At 44.8% G+C, this 14,756-nt stretch overlaps 2 protein-coding genes across 2 annotated transcripts; both read left to right on the forward strand.

Moving 5' to 3' along the window:
• The first annotated feature begins 4,969 nt into the window (after positions 1–4,969).
• Positions 4,970–9,210, forward strand: LOC101763561 (protein NTM1-like 9). The gene is made up of 7 exons (XM_004972739.2): positions 4,970–5,385; positions 6,097–6,383; positions 6,690–7,016; positions 7,146–7,436; positions 7,524–8,156; positions 8,353–8,446; positions 8,541–9,210. Exons 1-7 carry the CDS (start codon positions 5,217–5,219, stop codon positions 8,753–8,755), a joined length of 2,016 nt encoding a protein of 671 aa, XP_004972796.1. The 5' UTR covers positions 4,970–5,216; the 3' UTR covers positions 8,756–9,210.
• A 1,002-nt stretch (positions 9,211–10,212) lies between these two features.
• Positions 10,213–14,151, forward strand: LOC101763969. The gene is made up of 5 exons (XM_004972740.3): positions 10,213–10,506; positions 10,974–11,969; positions 12,084–12,262; positions 12,747–12,944; positions 13,264–14,151. Exons 1-5 carry the CDS (start codon positions 10,350–10,352, stop codon positions 13,873–13,875), a joined length of 2,142 nt encoding a protein of 713 aa, XP_004972797.1. The 5' UTR covers positions 10,213–10,349; the 3' UTR covers positions 13,876–14,151.
• Positions 14,152–14,756: the final 605 nt, after the last annotated feature.

Below are 14,756 nucleotides of genomic sequence, written 5' to 3' on the forward strand. Positions count from 1 at the left end.
GACGAATCTTTTGAACCTAATTAGTCAATGTTTGGACAATAATTTACAAATACAAACGAAACGCTACAGTGTGCTACAGTGTTGTAACAGTAATTTGGCACATCCAAACTTTGGCAACTAAACAAGGCCTTCGTCTGTTGTTTAGCTAGCAGCAAGCACCGTGCCACGCACAGCACTGGAGATCGACTCAAGTAGGTGGCACGAGCATTCTTTAACGCGGCTGCATGCTCGATCCATCAGCGTGCACAATTTTCCAAGCCTTCCGGTAGCAGTTTTCTTCCTGGCCATTTCAAACGTTCAAGAAAGTCTACCATGTTATTTTTTTTGACATGTTTAGTATATAAATAATAATAGCTTTATGTGTTTATGATGTATTTGATATCATAAATCATAAATAATAATAGTTCCAATCAAAATTATTTTTTCTAAGCCCGTGCATGTGGCACGGGTATCTTCACTAGTACGGAGTAAAGTTTCACAATTTGAAAGGAAAATGGCACGATAATGTGCCTATTAAAGTTTCACAGTTCTATCAGCAAGCAACCCCACGATGGCACGGGGAACTCAAGCGAGAGCTAGCCACACATGTTTTCCTTTCTCCTTTTTATTATCATCGGTGCACATCACGGTGTCAAAAAGCAAATGCCATGGCTTTTGTTTCATGCTGCTAACAATAATCAAGTTTTGGTTTAAAAAGTAAAGAAATGCCGAGACGAAAAGGGATCATATCGAGCCCGCTGATGACAACATCGTGAGCTAGCTACTACTGCTGGTATATACTCCTATCTCGCAGGGTCCAAACCATGCATTCGTCGACGTTGATGATATGTTTCACGAAATAAATTACAAACACATTGTGCCTTTGGAGACTAATGTATAAGGCCATTCTTAATGGAAGATTTCATAGGAGTTTCATGGACACTAAATTCTATGTCATGTCAGAAATTTTACTTACTTGGTAAGGTCGTTACGAAGAGAGAGGAGGGGGAGTTTCGTCATATGAGAGATGAGTTTCATCCTCATAACACTCATTATACACAGTTACCTTCCAATCTTGATAACTGTGCAATGAAATTGTGTACTAAGAATGGCCTACCATGTAAAGCAGAGACATCTCCTATTACCATTATCTTTGATCTCTCTTTTTTTTCCCCCTTGGGGACGTTTTGTACTGTTGTACCGAGCATTTTCTGATGCCACAAACAAATGGGTCAGTCGAGCCATGCAAGTTTATATTTCCGGCTTTTATTTAAAAGGGTTACTATGATCCTATATACTACAGTAACCTTTTGTGATTTTAGTGGGCATAACATATGAACATACACATGCATGAGATGTAGGGTTTTGTGAATCTAGACGGTCTACCCTCTATTCCTCTGCCTTATTCGTGGTGCCGCTCACAATGCTTAATGAGGTTAGAGGGTAGTAACTTATTTATAGACTCCACTTTCAGATGTAACAAATATTCCATCTGTGTTCCGAAAAAAAATCGTATGACTCATGAACCATATCACCAACCACGATCAGACAGGTCGGTGTTAACGAGTCTAAAACATATTAGTCCCTAGCACACATGTGTGAGTCATGTGCCATGATCAGTTGTATATATAAGACCAATTCCAATCTGATCATGTGGATTAACAGTATGCAAAGCTGATCCTACAAAACAAACCCAGCTCTTCCGCCGTGCTGTACCCGGGTCAGCATGTACGTACATAATAAACATTCCAGTAGAGTCGATCTCAACTTATTCATCTACTATATTCCAGTACAAACGTTCTCGACACCTCGAGTACAAATTTCTCGAGTTAGTATATATAGGGAATTATTGACGCGGAATCAAAGGATAATATAGAATAATATTGAAAGTCATGTAAAAACTCAACATGAGAGATGCGAAGACATCACAGGATCGGAGATGGTTGGATGTGCATTGCATGTGTAGGCTTGGTGCACGTCGCGTTACCTCACGCCAGTGCTACAGCTTTCCTCGGTGCTAATAATTGGGGTCAGAAAAGAGAGCCTGAAGCGAAAAAGAAATGGAAAGCTCAAAAGCAGGGCGCAGAGACCATATACGCATCAGGAGTAGAATGCTTGCTAGCTCTGCCTCTGCGACGTTGATGCCTCACAAAGCACAGGCTTTTCTCTCACTTCAATCTCTACGCCATCTTTTTTCTTTTTCTGAATCCTGAGGATGTTGGCAACATACGGGGCTAGCGTTCCTCATGCCAAGAAGAAGAACGCCCCACCTGCTAGCGGAGTCATGCAGATTTGTCTTTGCAACTCGAGGGCGCGTCTTGCAGTCAGAACGCATAAGTTTCGTGTACGGGAAAAAAATAGTTAATATTCCTGCAGAGATAGGAGATCTATTTGTGGGTCTATTCGCTTCAGCTTATTCAGCCGGCTTATCAGCCATCAAACAGTGTTTTTCTCTCACAACAAATCAGCCGTTTCACCTTTTCAGCCGGCTTATAAGTCCAGCCGAGCAAGCCGTGTTTTGTGCAGCAGCAGTTTTGGTCAGGGTTTGGCAATGTTTTGCAGGAATAAATTCACGGTGGATTATCAGGGGTCAAGTCCCCAAAGCAAAAGCTTGGGTGATGGCATTGGGCGGCGTTTGAATTTTGTGGGCCGGTGGTGCCGTGCCGTGCCGTGCGTCCTGTGAAAACGATCCGAATCCGAGTAAGAGCAAGAATGGGGAAGAGGCTGCCTGAGATCACCCACCTATTACGTGTTGACACCTTCGAAAGCAACCACATTCCTGAGTCTGTCGGATTGAATGACGGTCTGACCACTGACCCGTACGCTTCAGATCGTTCTCAATTATTGACCAGACAAGAGACAAGTGCATTTGTCTGTTCTTATATTAGCAGCAGGCACAGCACTGGAGACTGAAGTAGGTGTCACGACTGCACGGGCATTCTTAACGCGGCTTCACGCTCCACGCCTCCATGCATCAGCGCGTGCAGTCTTCCAAACCTTCTAGAAGCAGTGTTCCTTGCCGCTCCAAAGTCACTCTGCCATGTGCATTGTACTACAGCCACTCGCAGGTACGTGCAGGTTTTTCCGCCAGACGAGAAGAAGTCGGAGGGCAGCTACGTCCAATTACAAGTATTAAATATAGGCTAATTACAAAATTAATTGTACAAATGGAGGTTAATTCGCGAGACGAATCTATTAAGACTAATTAGTCCATAATTTGACAATGTAATACTACATAACCATTTGCTAATGATGGATTAATTAGGCTTAATAGATTTGTCTCGCGAATTAGCTCAGGGCTTCTGCAATTAGTTTTATAATTAGTATATTTAGTCCTCCTATTAGCATTTGAATATTCGATGTGATAAGGACTAAATTTTAGCCCAATGATCCAAACACGTCCTAAAGTCATTTCCCTCCCTCATTTTTCAGAAAATATTTGGGTGATGATCGTGCATTTTTCTGATCCATGGTCCGACCCCAAGTGGCCTCCATTCGAATTCGGCTTTTGCTCCTCGATAAGGGATCGTACCATTTCAAAATTTTGACACTGCCAAACTCGTCGAAAAATTTGGCCATGTTTCGGCATTTGACAGCAGAACATCAAAGCCTCTTTTCACTTTAGTCACCACACAGACGCGCGCGCACGTCGCAATCTCGAAGCAAAGTGAAGTGATAGCTTCCTTCCTTGGCTGATGCCTGATGGTAACGTGGAGATCGTGCCTTTGGAATCGTTCTTACCACGGCGTCGCGACGTCGATGTAATTCCAGCCATGGATGAGCCTGTGGCACTGGAACTGGAACTGGAACTGGAACTGGAAGCTACTGCCGTCAGAATCTTCCCCCTGGATTGCTACCCCAAGCTTCTAACATGCTGACAGCAACTCGCTAGTTCTATAGGTTTGAAACCCCTGCCACCACTGGTGCTTTCCAATTTTAAAACATGTTTTTTTCCCCAACCCGTCATTAGCGAAGACCGTGCCAGCTACAGCACCGAAGAATGAAGACCGAAGTATAGTAGGTGGGTGGTGTGGTGTTCTTCGCGCGGCTGCTCGAGAACATTAGTATATTGTCAAATGCTGTATTGATACTCGCATTATTTTTCATGACCATGTCTTTGGTTCAGGAAAAAGAAAGCTTGGAAAAAAAAAGGTTCCGCAAAAAAAAAAGAAATCATGGAGATTTCTAATTTTCCTAAAGAAAAGCCTGGCGATGCTAGCAGTTGATAGCTGCAGGCTTGGGCAGTTGAGAATTGACAAGTTTCTTGATCCGCCATTAGCGAAGACCGTGCCAGCAACAGCACACTGCACACTGAAGACTACCGATCGAAGCATAAAGCTTTCAGAGACTTGTACGAGCACTCGCATTGGCTCCAGCAAAAAGAAAAAAAAAACTGAAAATTTGCTAATTTTCCAAAGGAGCAACCTTGCATTGCTGGCTGCAGGTTTGTGCAGATCGTGCCTGAGAATGTCTCTGGCGGTCTCTGTAGACGGCAAAAATAAAGGAGGACAAGCTGAACGCACTGTGCAGGGAATTACTGCACAGTGGCAGCATGGTGCAACGCACTGGGAAGGGAAAAGCAAACGGGCTCCAAAGGAAAGCTCACATGCCACGGAATCGCGCCGCTACTAGACCGTGCTGTGGCCAAATTAAAACAGGATGAAAAGCATGAAGAAACCCTCCCAGAACTAAAATGAAATAGTCCTTGTTGCGACCAGATCTCCGCAAAATTTCTCAGGAACAGAACTAACATTGCCCAACACCACTACAGGTTGAGGAACCTGATCTGACAAATTTCAACAAAAGGAGAAGGAATTCTCCCTAGGAAAAAAAAGAGGAAACAAATGGGAAGGGAGCGCGGGTGGCCCCAGCGGCAGTGGCAGAGTCGTAATACGGCGGTTGGGCGGGGGGCCCATCTGGTACGCGCCTACGCGGCCGCGGCCGGGGTGGGGTATATGCAAGGAAATTCCTCGACGCGGTAAAGCAGCCAGCCAGCCACTCGCTTTCTTCGCAACCACGTCTCCTCCCCGCCTCCCACACCCATCTTCTATCCCCCCCTAAAATCCCCCTCCCATATCCAATCCGGCCCAAACCCTTGTCCAATTCCGCTCTCCCCCTTCTCCCCCTCTCCCCCTCTCCCTCCCCCGCGCTTCCTTCGCCGCTAAGCATATTCCCCCACCCCCGTCGCGGAGCGCGAAGCCGCGAACGCCCCCCCGCACGCCTGGATCTCGGCGAGGATGACGGTGATGGAGCTCAAGGCGCTGCCGCTCGGCTTCCGCTTCCACCCCACCGACGAGGAGCTCGTCCGCCACTACCTCAAGGGAAAGATCACCGGCCAGATCAACTCCGAGGTCGAGGTCATCCCCGAGATCGACGTCTGCAAGTGCGAGCCATGGGACCTCCCAGGTATGGTACTCTCCCGCTCCTTCTCCGTCACCGCTTCGATCGTCCGCTCCCGTTGCTTCCGCTTCCGATTTTGTTTCGATTTTTCGGCTGTTCTTCTTAGACGGGTGAGAGCTCCGCTCAGGTTCTTGATGGCTCTTCGGGTGGTCGATTCGTTTGCAGTTTTTGATGAGGATTCGCTTTCGACCCGTGTCCAATTTGGGGGGATTTTGTCAGATGTTGTCACAGAGTTCCCCCATTCCCCGGATTTTTGCTTGCCGGATTGGAATCGTGCCATTTCGGTCAACCTGTTCCCATCCACGCGATCCCCCCTTCCTCCCCAGTGTTCCCGTCGCCACCTACCCCGCGAACCTTCCTTCTGCTGCAGGGTTCCGATGCTCGTGTGCTGAAAAGCCGAGCAGATTGCCAGCCGTAGCATTTGTTTTGGGGATTGCTTGCACTAGTAGTTTCTTGAGACACAGTTCTCTGTGGGCGCTGCGCTGTGCGGGTTCGATGCGATTCCCTCGAACTCCGCTAAATCCTTTCTTTAATCCCGTGCGCTCCCCCTTTTCCGAGATGCGATTTTGATTTTGTTCGATGCGGTTGAACAAAATCGTTGACGACGGCGCCGATTCATTTTGTTTACCTGCGTGTCCAACAAACTCGTAGTGAAAGATGATTCCCGTTTCCTGATCTGGAGTACTGATGACGTGATGATTGTGTGTGTTTGCGCAGATAAATCGCTGATCCGGTCAGATGATCCTGAATGGTTCTTCTTCGCGCCCAAGGACCGCAAGTACCCGAACGGGAGCAGGTCGAACAGGGCCACGGAGGCTGGCTACTGGAAGGCCACTGGCAAGGACAGGATCATCAAGTCCAAGGGTGACAAGCGCAAGCAGCATGTCATCGGCATGAAGAAGACCCTTGTGTTCCACCGTGGACGCGCACCCAAGGGCGAGCGGACAGGGTGGATCATGCATGAGTACCGCACCACTGAGCCGGAGTTCGACTCCGGTGAGCAGGTAAACCTACAGTATCTGGTTGCTTTTCTTCTCGCTGCAGCTTATGGTTGTCAGGATCTGTAGTGGAAATGTTGGTGCATATGTATGCTTCATATAGTTCAGTTTGTGTATGAGAAATATAACAGAGTATTCTGTTCACAGAGGAACAAATCCCTCAAAGATACTTTGATTTCAGCTGGTAAAGAGAGTTCTAACTTCCGTTGCAGTTAGTTCTGTACAGCTTAAGCGTATAGGAAATTGGTGTTTTGCTTCTGATGTCCAATCGTTGTTTCATTTCCTGATGGTTATGCAATGTATCTTCTGCAGGGTGGTTATGTTCTTTATCGCCTCTTCCGGAAGCAAGAGGAGAAACCTGAGCGCGCTAGCCCAGAGGAAGTGGATAGGAGTGGCTACTCGCCTACTCCTTCTCGCTCGTCACCTGACAACATAGAGGCAAATGAGGAAGCAAACACGCCGTTAAATAGGGAATCTCCAGAATCTGGTCTGCATGAAAGTCCAATTGAGCTGCCCAATCCTGTTGAAACTCATGCTATGCCAATAACAAGGTGGCTGGCGGGCAGAAATGATAACTTAGTGCCTACTGCAGCGGATGTTTCCCATATGCCTTTCAATGGACATGCTGATGTACCTGAGGTGAGCACAACACAGTAAAAAGCCTATTAAACTTGCATTCAACATTTCCATGGACAATATATGTCATGCTACAATCCTAGGTACCGAATTTCTTCTAAAGACTTATATCATCTTTATTTTTGCAAGCAGGTCAATCCTTCTGCTGGTGCTTCAGCTCAGCTCATTAATCCACAGAATGGGAATGATAATCTCACCAATTTTGCGCCTGATATTGCCCCCAATCTACAGCATGGAAATGCATTCGTCCCTGATCTCCAGGAAATAGCTTTTGGTTTTGATGGCAACATGAATCCTCCTGATGCCCTGGATGTTTTCTTGAACCAAGCACTTGTTGATCCTGATGAACATTCATCAACAACATCAAGAGTTCAGTATGATTCAGACATTCCTACAGAATTTGAGAACAATGGGGTTGCACAGGTAATGGTTTCTACTCTTACTGAGTTTGGCACCAGATGTTTAGGTCTTGGTAAATGCTGGAGTCCTTATCTTTTGCTATCTGTGCAGGGTGAAGATGATCAAAGCTGGTGGGCAAATCTAGATTTCTTGTCAGATGAGCCGAACCCTCTGAATTCAGCATATGAGAATACACCGTTGCTGCCTTATGACGCCAATGACCAGGATGTACTTTCAGTGGACTCTGGCGCTGATTCCTTGCATGAACTTTTCAATAACATGGAAGATTCAAATGCAAGGAGGGCTGGAATGAACATTGAATATGGCCTTCAGGGAACTGGGATTTCTCTTATGCCCCGGCAGTTACAGTCCTCTGCGCAGCCAAACTATGTGCTTACTAACCAGGGCACTGCATCAAGGAGGCTCCGGCTACATTTGCCTGCTGATTTTGAGAGTGCGGAGAGCATAACTAGAGATGAGAGTGAAGATGAAGTGTCATGTGTTGTAACTGCAGACAGGGATGTGGTTTCTGATGGAGATGAGGCTGAGTCAACAGGGATTGTTATTAGAAGCCGCCCTGCTCCAAGTTCAAGCTCGGAGAGTTCATTCACCCAACAGGGGACTACAGTGCGAAGGCTACGGCTGCAGTCAGACCTCAAGACAGGACCATGTCCTAGTACTGATGATACTTCGAGCTGCATCATAAACGAAACAGAAAGTCACCACCAACCAGAGAAATCTGAGGTGAGGGTCCTTTTGTTACTCTGAAATTAAATCCATGTTTTTCTTCAGTAATGAGTTTTACCCAGGAGGATCAATAGATATTTTTGTTACTAAATGTGTGGCATCTGTTGGGCAGCGTTTTCTAATGGACTCTTTTGATCACGGCTGACCTGTTTTAGCAACTAATGTAATCTAATTTGTTTTGGTGTTCTGCCAGATTGCAGAGGATGCAAGTAAAAACTTTGCTGGAAGTGTTGATGATCTGTCAGTCAATTGCGATGATAATGAGCAAAAGACCATGCCTCAACATGGTAAGAAGGCTTTGGAACTTCCGTATATTGTGTAGCTTTGTGATTGCTAAGTTATGCTTTTGTTAAGCTGATTCAATATGTTGCCAACCTGCAGTTGCTGAAATGGCTGTTCCAGAAGCCAAACCTGTTCCAAGGCTGCGGAAGGCTTCTGAGAAGAGTGACAAGGATACTATAAAGCAGGAGAGTGGTCTTGAGTCGCTGGTGAGAGCACCAGTGCAGAAGGGAGGCTTCCAATCATACACCGCCTGGCTGGTTCTTTCGGTGGTTCTGCTACTGCTTCTCTCTGTTGGGGTATATGGGTGGATGTGAAAGCTGTCCTGGTGCGGTATGAGGTGTTATGTTTTGCGCACACAGGTTCCTGGCATCGACCTGGTGGTGTTTAGTCACGTGTACATAGTCTGTCATACAGCATGGGTTTATAGGGCTGTATGACATCCGATGTCTGTTCTCCCTCCGGCAAGCCGAGGCAGCAGAAAATCAAAAAAAGAAGTAGCATGTTAGGAGGAGCAAAAAAAAGAAAAAAAAAAGTAACCGTTACTAGAGGCATAGTATTACATCCTTAGTTTTTCTTCTGCTGTTGAACGCAGATGCTGGTAACTCGATGCGGTAGCTGTTGTGTAGTTGTAAGGTATGCCCTCGGCTGCTGGCTTTAGTTCCTGATGTAATGTAGCAATACCCTCTTAGACGGGGGCGAGTCTGAACCTTGGTAATATCTGATGTTTCTTTTTCATGAAGATAGTCCGTGCTAAACTTCTAGTTCCTGATGCTGGTATCTTGCTGGTCATGATTTTGTGTTGCTATATGTTTGTATCTAACGAGAAGGGTTCAGATGAGTTTTGAATTCGGGGTGAAGAAATGCCAGCATCTGTCGCTGTTTGGGTACAGATGTCTGAATGCGTTGGGTTGCTTATGAAATTTGCTGCTGCCTTGCGCACGTGCGGTGCCTGGTGGGTGAGGATCTGACGAGGTTGCAGCTGAAGTTTCCTGTAACATGTTTGGTGGCTGGGCACTTGAGGGGTTTTGTGGGCCGGCTGTTTCTGTTACAGTACTTTAATAAATGAACAAGAAGAGGTGGAACCCAAAGTAAATCGATAGTCGAAAAGGCAGAACATGGCTGAAGATCCTTGTTCTTGCAATCGTGTTCTTCCTTTACAAGCAGGAGGTCTAGTTGGCTAGTTGACGATGGTAATCGGAAATCATTTGCTGCGAATTCCAACCCAAAACAAAACGGCATTTCATTTTCTGCTGAATCTATTATATGGTTTCCATGCGATGTGAAGGATTTGTGGTTGATGAGCGTGCGGGCCCTTGGTGTTGGTGGCAGCCTGCAATTGCAACCAAGCCTCCTGTGCTCACTGATTCACTGCTACCAGCTTGGTCCATTTGCTCCCAAACTTTGTTTTTAACCAAAACATCTAAAATAATAAAATGGAGGACTTGCTTCAAATTGATTGGGACGTATACGAATTATGTTGCGAATTCCACAGGGAATTTGTAATTCCTACGAATTATGCAATCCCAGCGCAAATGCTTGCAGCGTTATCGACGGGTACATCTCTAAGTTATGCATGTTTAGAGATGAGAAGTGAAAGTAACAAAGTCAATAGCGTTTTCTCGCTCCATTCTTTCGAGGAACCAAGCCAGTGGATTTTCTAGAAAAGTTCGAACCTGATCTTTCGCTACCATTAATAATTCAAATTTCTTATTAGTCCCCGCGAACAGTAACCTTCATTGCTTCCTGACGAAGCCTACGCTTCGGAATCGAAGAGGCGGAGAGTCCAACACCCACGCGGCCACGCCCCCTAACTTCCCCGGAATTACCATTCCGCCCCTCGCCCCTCGCCACCCCATCCCACCCGGCCACCCCTGCCTTGACCAACTGAACCCACAGGCCTCGCCGGCGATGCCCTCCTCCTCCTCCTCCTCTTCCTTCGCCGCCGCCGCAGCCGACGGCGGCGGCGCCATTCCCAGCGGTCCGTCTTCTACGCTCTCCCCGAACGCCGCTCCCTACACCCTCCTCGCGCGCCAGGCCCGCGCCCCTCCCGGGCGCCTCCAGGACGGTAACTTTCCTCCTCTCCCGTCCCCAACCACTTCTAGCTATCGCCTCCGGAGCTATGCCTAGTTTTTTTTCTAGGCTAGTAGCTCACGTCTTCACGCGCTCCCCTGTAGCTTTGTTGTACTGGCATGTCGCGATTTGGCGCGTTGGCGTCACGAAAGATTTACCCTTTTTGTTGGTTCTTGCACTTTACTAAGGTTCGCAGTGGCTGGCCCTAGGTTGAAGTAGTACCATCTGCCACGCACCATTGATTATAATTTTCTTTTGTTGTTCTGTAGTTTCAACTTCTCCCTTTCAGTTACCTACTTACTTGCCATTTAGATCAGTCTATCCTTGGATGGTTTGAACTGAATCACTAGCTCAATAATGTAGATGGCCATTGGTGGTTTTATAGTACGGTCCAGTTTGATACATACGTTCCCATTTATTTCTTACACGTTGATGTCATTATTGTGTCCTATGGATATCTAGGTGATGCTTCGAGTTTGATTGATGATAACTTTGTGTTGAATGGAGAGGACAACGATTCGTACTCGGTGTTGTTGGCAACCCGCTTTGGGATGAAGCCGAGTGACGATGTTTATCCAAGCTGTGTATATGGAATTCACAAAAGTCAGCCAAGCTCGTCATGTGGAATTCCTGCCAGTGTCTATCCATCTCCAAGTTCCTCAGTTGCGATAGTTTCAGAGCCATCTGTTACCATAGTTTCCGATTTCAAGCAGCACCGAATTCCCTTGACCTCAGGGAAGGTAAAGGTGACGATCAGAAGCCCCCCGAATAAAACTTCAGAAACTGACAACACCAGTATTGGTTCTATTAACAAATTGGCTATGAGGCAAAATGATGAATCCAATAAAGAGACCGGGAAAGATGTCCCCTTTCGTGGAAACTTAGAATTCAGTAATCCTGTTAATGGAAATGGTACTTCACAGGGCACCTTGGTTTTCTCGAAAGAGCTAAATCCTGAATTCAGTGTGAAGCCTCATGGACCATCTGCATGTTCTAGCCCATGTGTTACAGTGGCTGATGATGTGAATCCTGATCCATCAGAGTGCTCTGTGGATTCACCGTGCTGGCGAGGGACAGCTTCTCGTCTCTCTCCTTTTGACATTCATCAAACATTAGTTGCCCAATCTGTGAAACAAGAATCAGTGGCTTCTGATGCAGGGCAGGAACAAAGCTCTAGCATTGATTATCTTCAGAATTTTGTCACTAGGAAGAGTAAGCAAAATCATTCCCAACCCCATGTTGAATCGGGTCTGTCCAAAGCACCTGGAGACATTGGTACAAACCTGATACAAGATTCCCATGGGAAGGAGCTCGAGTTTGTGAAACATGGTGCAGCAAAATGCAATTCAGAGAAGCAGTGTTCAGAAGTGATAGATGATCTCATAAAACGATCTGGCCTAAACTCTGCTGCTCCTGATTTTATTCCCTTCTCAGTTAGGAAATCAAATACCAGCAATGGTCCGTCTAACACTCTAACTCAATCAAAATGTTCTACTTCTATATGATTCACCTGCTGCTCTCTATATTATATTATCTTTTTCCTTCTTTGGCTTATGCATGTACTTGGTGCAGTTACAGGTTCCTGTTCCTCATCTGGATTGAACATATCAGGAATTCTGAAGGCCATCAAGAGTATGTCGGAGGTGCTATGTGGTAATTATTCTGATGAAATTGAGATGAAGGAGCATGACTACAACCTCCTCCAATCAGTAATTGAGAATCTTCAGAGCTGTCTTCATAAAGCAAGAAAGGTGCACTGTTTTTGTAATTTCGTGAAGTCTTGTCAGCTCAACATTCTGTCAATCAGTCAATGGGAAATACATTTTGTTGACAGTAGACACAATGTGCATTCTGTCAATCAGTCAATGGGAAATACCTCCATCTCCAGCTTGTTTATTTTCAAATGAGGGGGCAGGGTTAAGCTAAACTATTCAAGTTTATTCTTCCTTTTGCTTTAATGTGGACCACATTTTCCAATGTTGTTTATCCAATGTCCTCTTAGACGGAATAGCCACGAATCTTTATTTAACCATATTTGTGTAATTCTGTGTAAGATTAGTGAACTATGAGATTTCTGCTTCTAAGAAATATTACACTTCATGATCTGGAAATAAATCCTTCAAAATTCTCAGTGTTGCCACTTGCCACAAGAACTTTTAAACTGGAAAGACTTGCAATTTAGTTGTGCATTTGATTCAGTGAAGCAATAAACCTTTTGTTTTTGGTTCTTACTAGGTTCCTTTTAAGGGTGCTTTTGACAAGGCAAGAGGACTAAAGGCTTGCTATCCTCAGAATGCAGTTTCAAAATCTGTCACAGGAAACTACAGTGGTAGTTACACTGCTGATAATGGAAAAGGCATAATTATCTCTAATCTTGCTGATTCTAGTCGTTTTCTCGGTGACTTAAGGAAAAAGTGCATGATAGGGTACCAGGTAACATTTTCTACACATTGTAAGACAGTTTTGTTGTTTATGAACATGCAGAGTTTCTTGATACACATTTTGTCTCCCAGTAAGTCCAAATTACAAGATATGTGGTGAAAGTTCTCCTGGCAACTTTTAGGATAATTGTATAAAACAATTTGCTGTTAGCAATCTCTTAGAAAATATATTACGATTTTTTTCCTATTTCTTCTGTAACATTGTGATCAGAATCAGTAGGATTTGATCACTGAACTCACATGCAAATGCAGTTAAATTATTACCTTTTGTACACTTTCCAGCAAGCTAATTTTATTATTCTATTGAGCAGCCTTCACTCAACAATTTTCCAAAGGATCTCTCTTGTGAGGAGGATCACTCACAGGCTATTATCTATAAGAATTTGTGGATCGATGCAGAACGTGCAAATTGTGCGTTGAAGTATCAACTGAAACAAACTTGTATGGAAATTGATCTAGAGTCTAGCAGGGCTCATATTGGTGGTGGTTCAAGAATCCCTTCTTTCCATGTATGTGATACGGGTGCACACCCATGTAGTTCCAATGGATCTGCCATAACTAGCCCCCTGATGCTCGAGGACTGTCCTGGAGGAAGAAATAGTCATAACCTCCTTTATGCCGACCACATTCAGTCAGGAGAGAGCAGTGTTCTATCAAGTTCAAAAGGTCACATAACTGTGCCCAAGAATACTGAGGATGAATATTTCCTGTCAGGCTTGGAAGAAACTGGCGTCCACCTCCATGCGCATTCTGGTCTACAAATGGCATCAAATAGGGCTCACAGAGGATTGGACGCAAGCACTTCTGATGGAATGCGATCACTCTCACATATCACTGGAAGAGACGGCATTTCGTGTGGCAGTTGTGGGTTTGGATCTTCAGATTGGGAGCATGTGCTGAAGGAAGAAATCGGCTCAACCTGAAAAGATATGGCAGCCAGATGCATATATAGCTACTGTACATGAGTGACCATGGACGCTGAGGAAGTGAGGAATTCAGGGCCTCTGGGTGTATATTTTGCTTGACAAGGCTGATGAATGGGCACCGCTTTGCAAAACGGTGCTGCTCCAGCCTGCAGAAAATTAGGAACAACATTTATAAACCATAACTTGGATGAGTATGCTAATTGTCTATGCCACTAGGTGCTAATGCTATGTTGGCACGTGATTAATATTATTCAGTTTGCTGATTCTGGTATATACTAAGATTGACATATATATGCACCAAGCTAGCTAAGCTAGCTAGGATAGAAATTTCGAAGTTGGTTCCAGCAGGTAACAGCTCCAAAGGTAGCAAGTAGCAATAGACAGTTCCTAAACAGAATAATGGCTCTGTTTTATATTTCAAAATACAAGGCATACTAGGGTTGAAAAAAATAATCAAACTTTGTAAATTTTGACCGACAATTTGTCAATTATATGCATGATTAGTATATAAAAGTTATATGAATAGATTCACACTTCACACATCTTTTATTGCGAATTGATATTGTAGCGGTTGATAGTATATTGAATTATTGATTGAGTAACTGATGGGCAAAGTATACTTCTAAAGACTTCCCCAAATCCTAAATTCCTAATAGACTTTATAGAAAGAAACAGAGGGAGTAGAAGGTTTAAAAATGCTATGATATACTCAGTCAAATCTCACAGCAGTACTGTTATTTGTGTAGTTGAGCAATCATGATTCAAAGTTTCATTCACTACAACATTAAGGATTAATTTAATTCAGTTTGACATTACAGTTGATTTATATGAGGAATTTAGTGCAGGGATCTACGAAGGCATTGTTAACAGGATAACTA

The sequence above is a fragment of the Setaria italica genome, chromosome VI, assembly GCF_000263155.2.
Source record: "Setaria italica strain Yugu1 chromosome VI, Setaria_italica_v2.0, whole genome shotgun sequence".
Lineage (NCBI taxonomy): Eukaryota > Viridiplantae > Streptophyta > Magnoliopsida > Poales > Poaceae > Setaria > Setaria italica.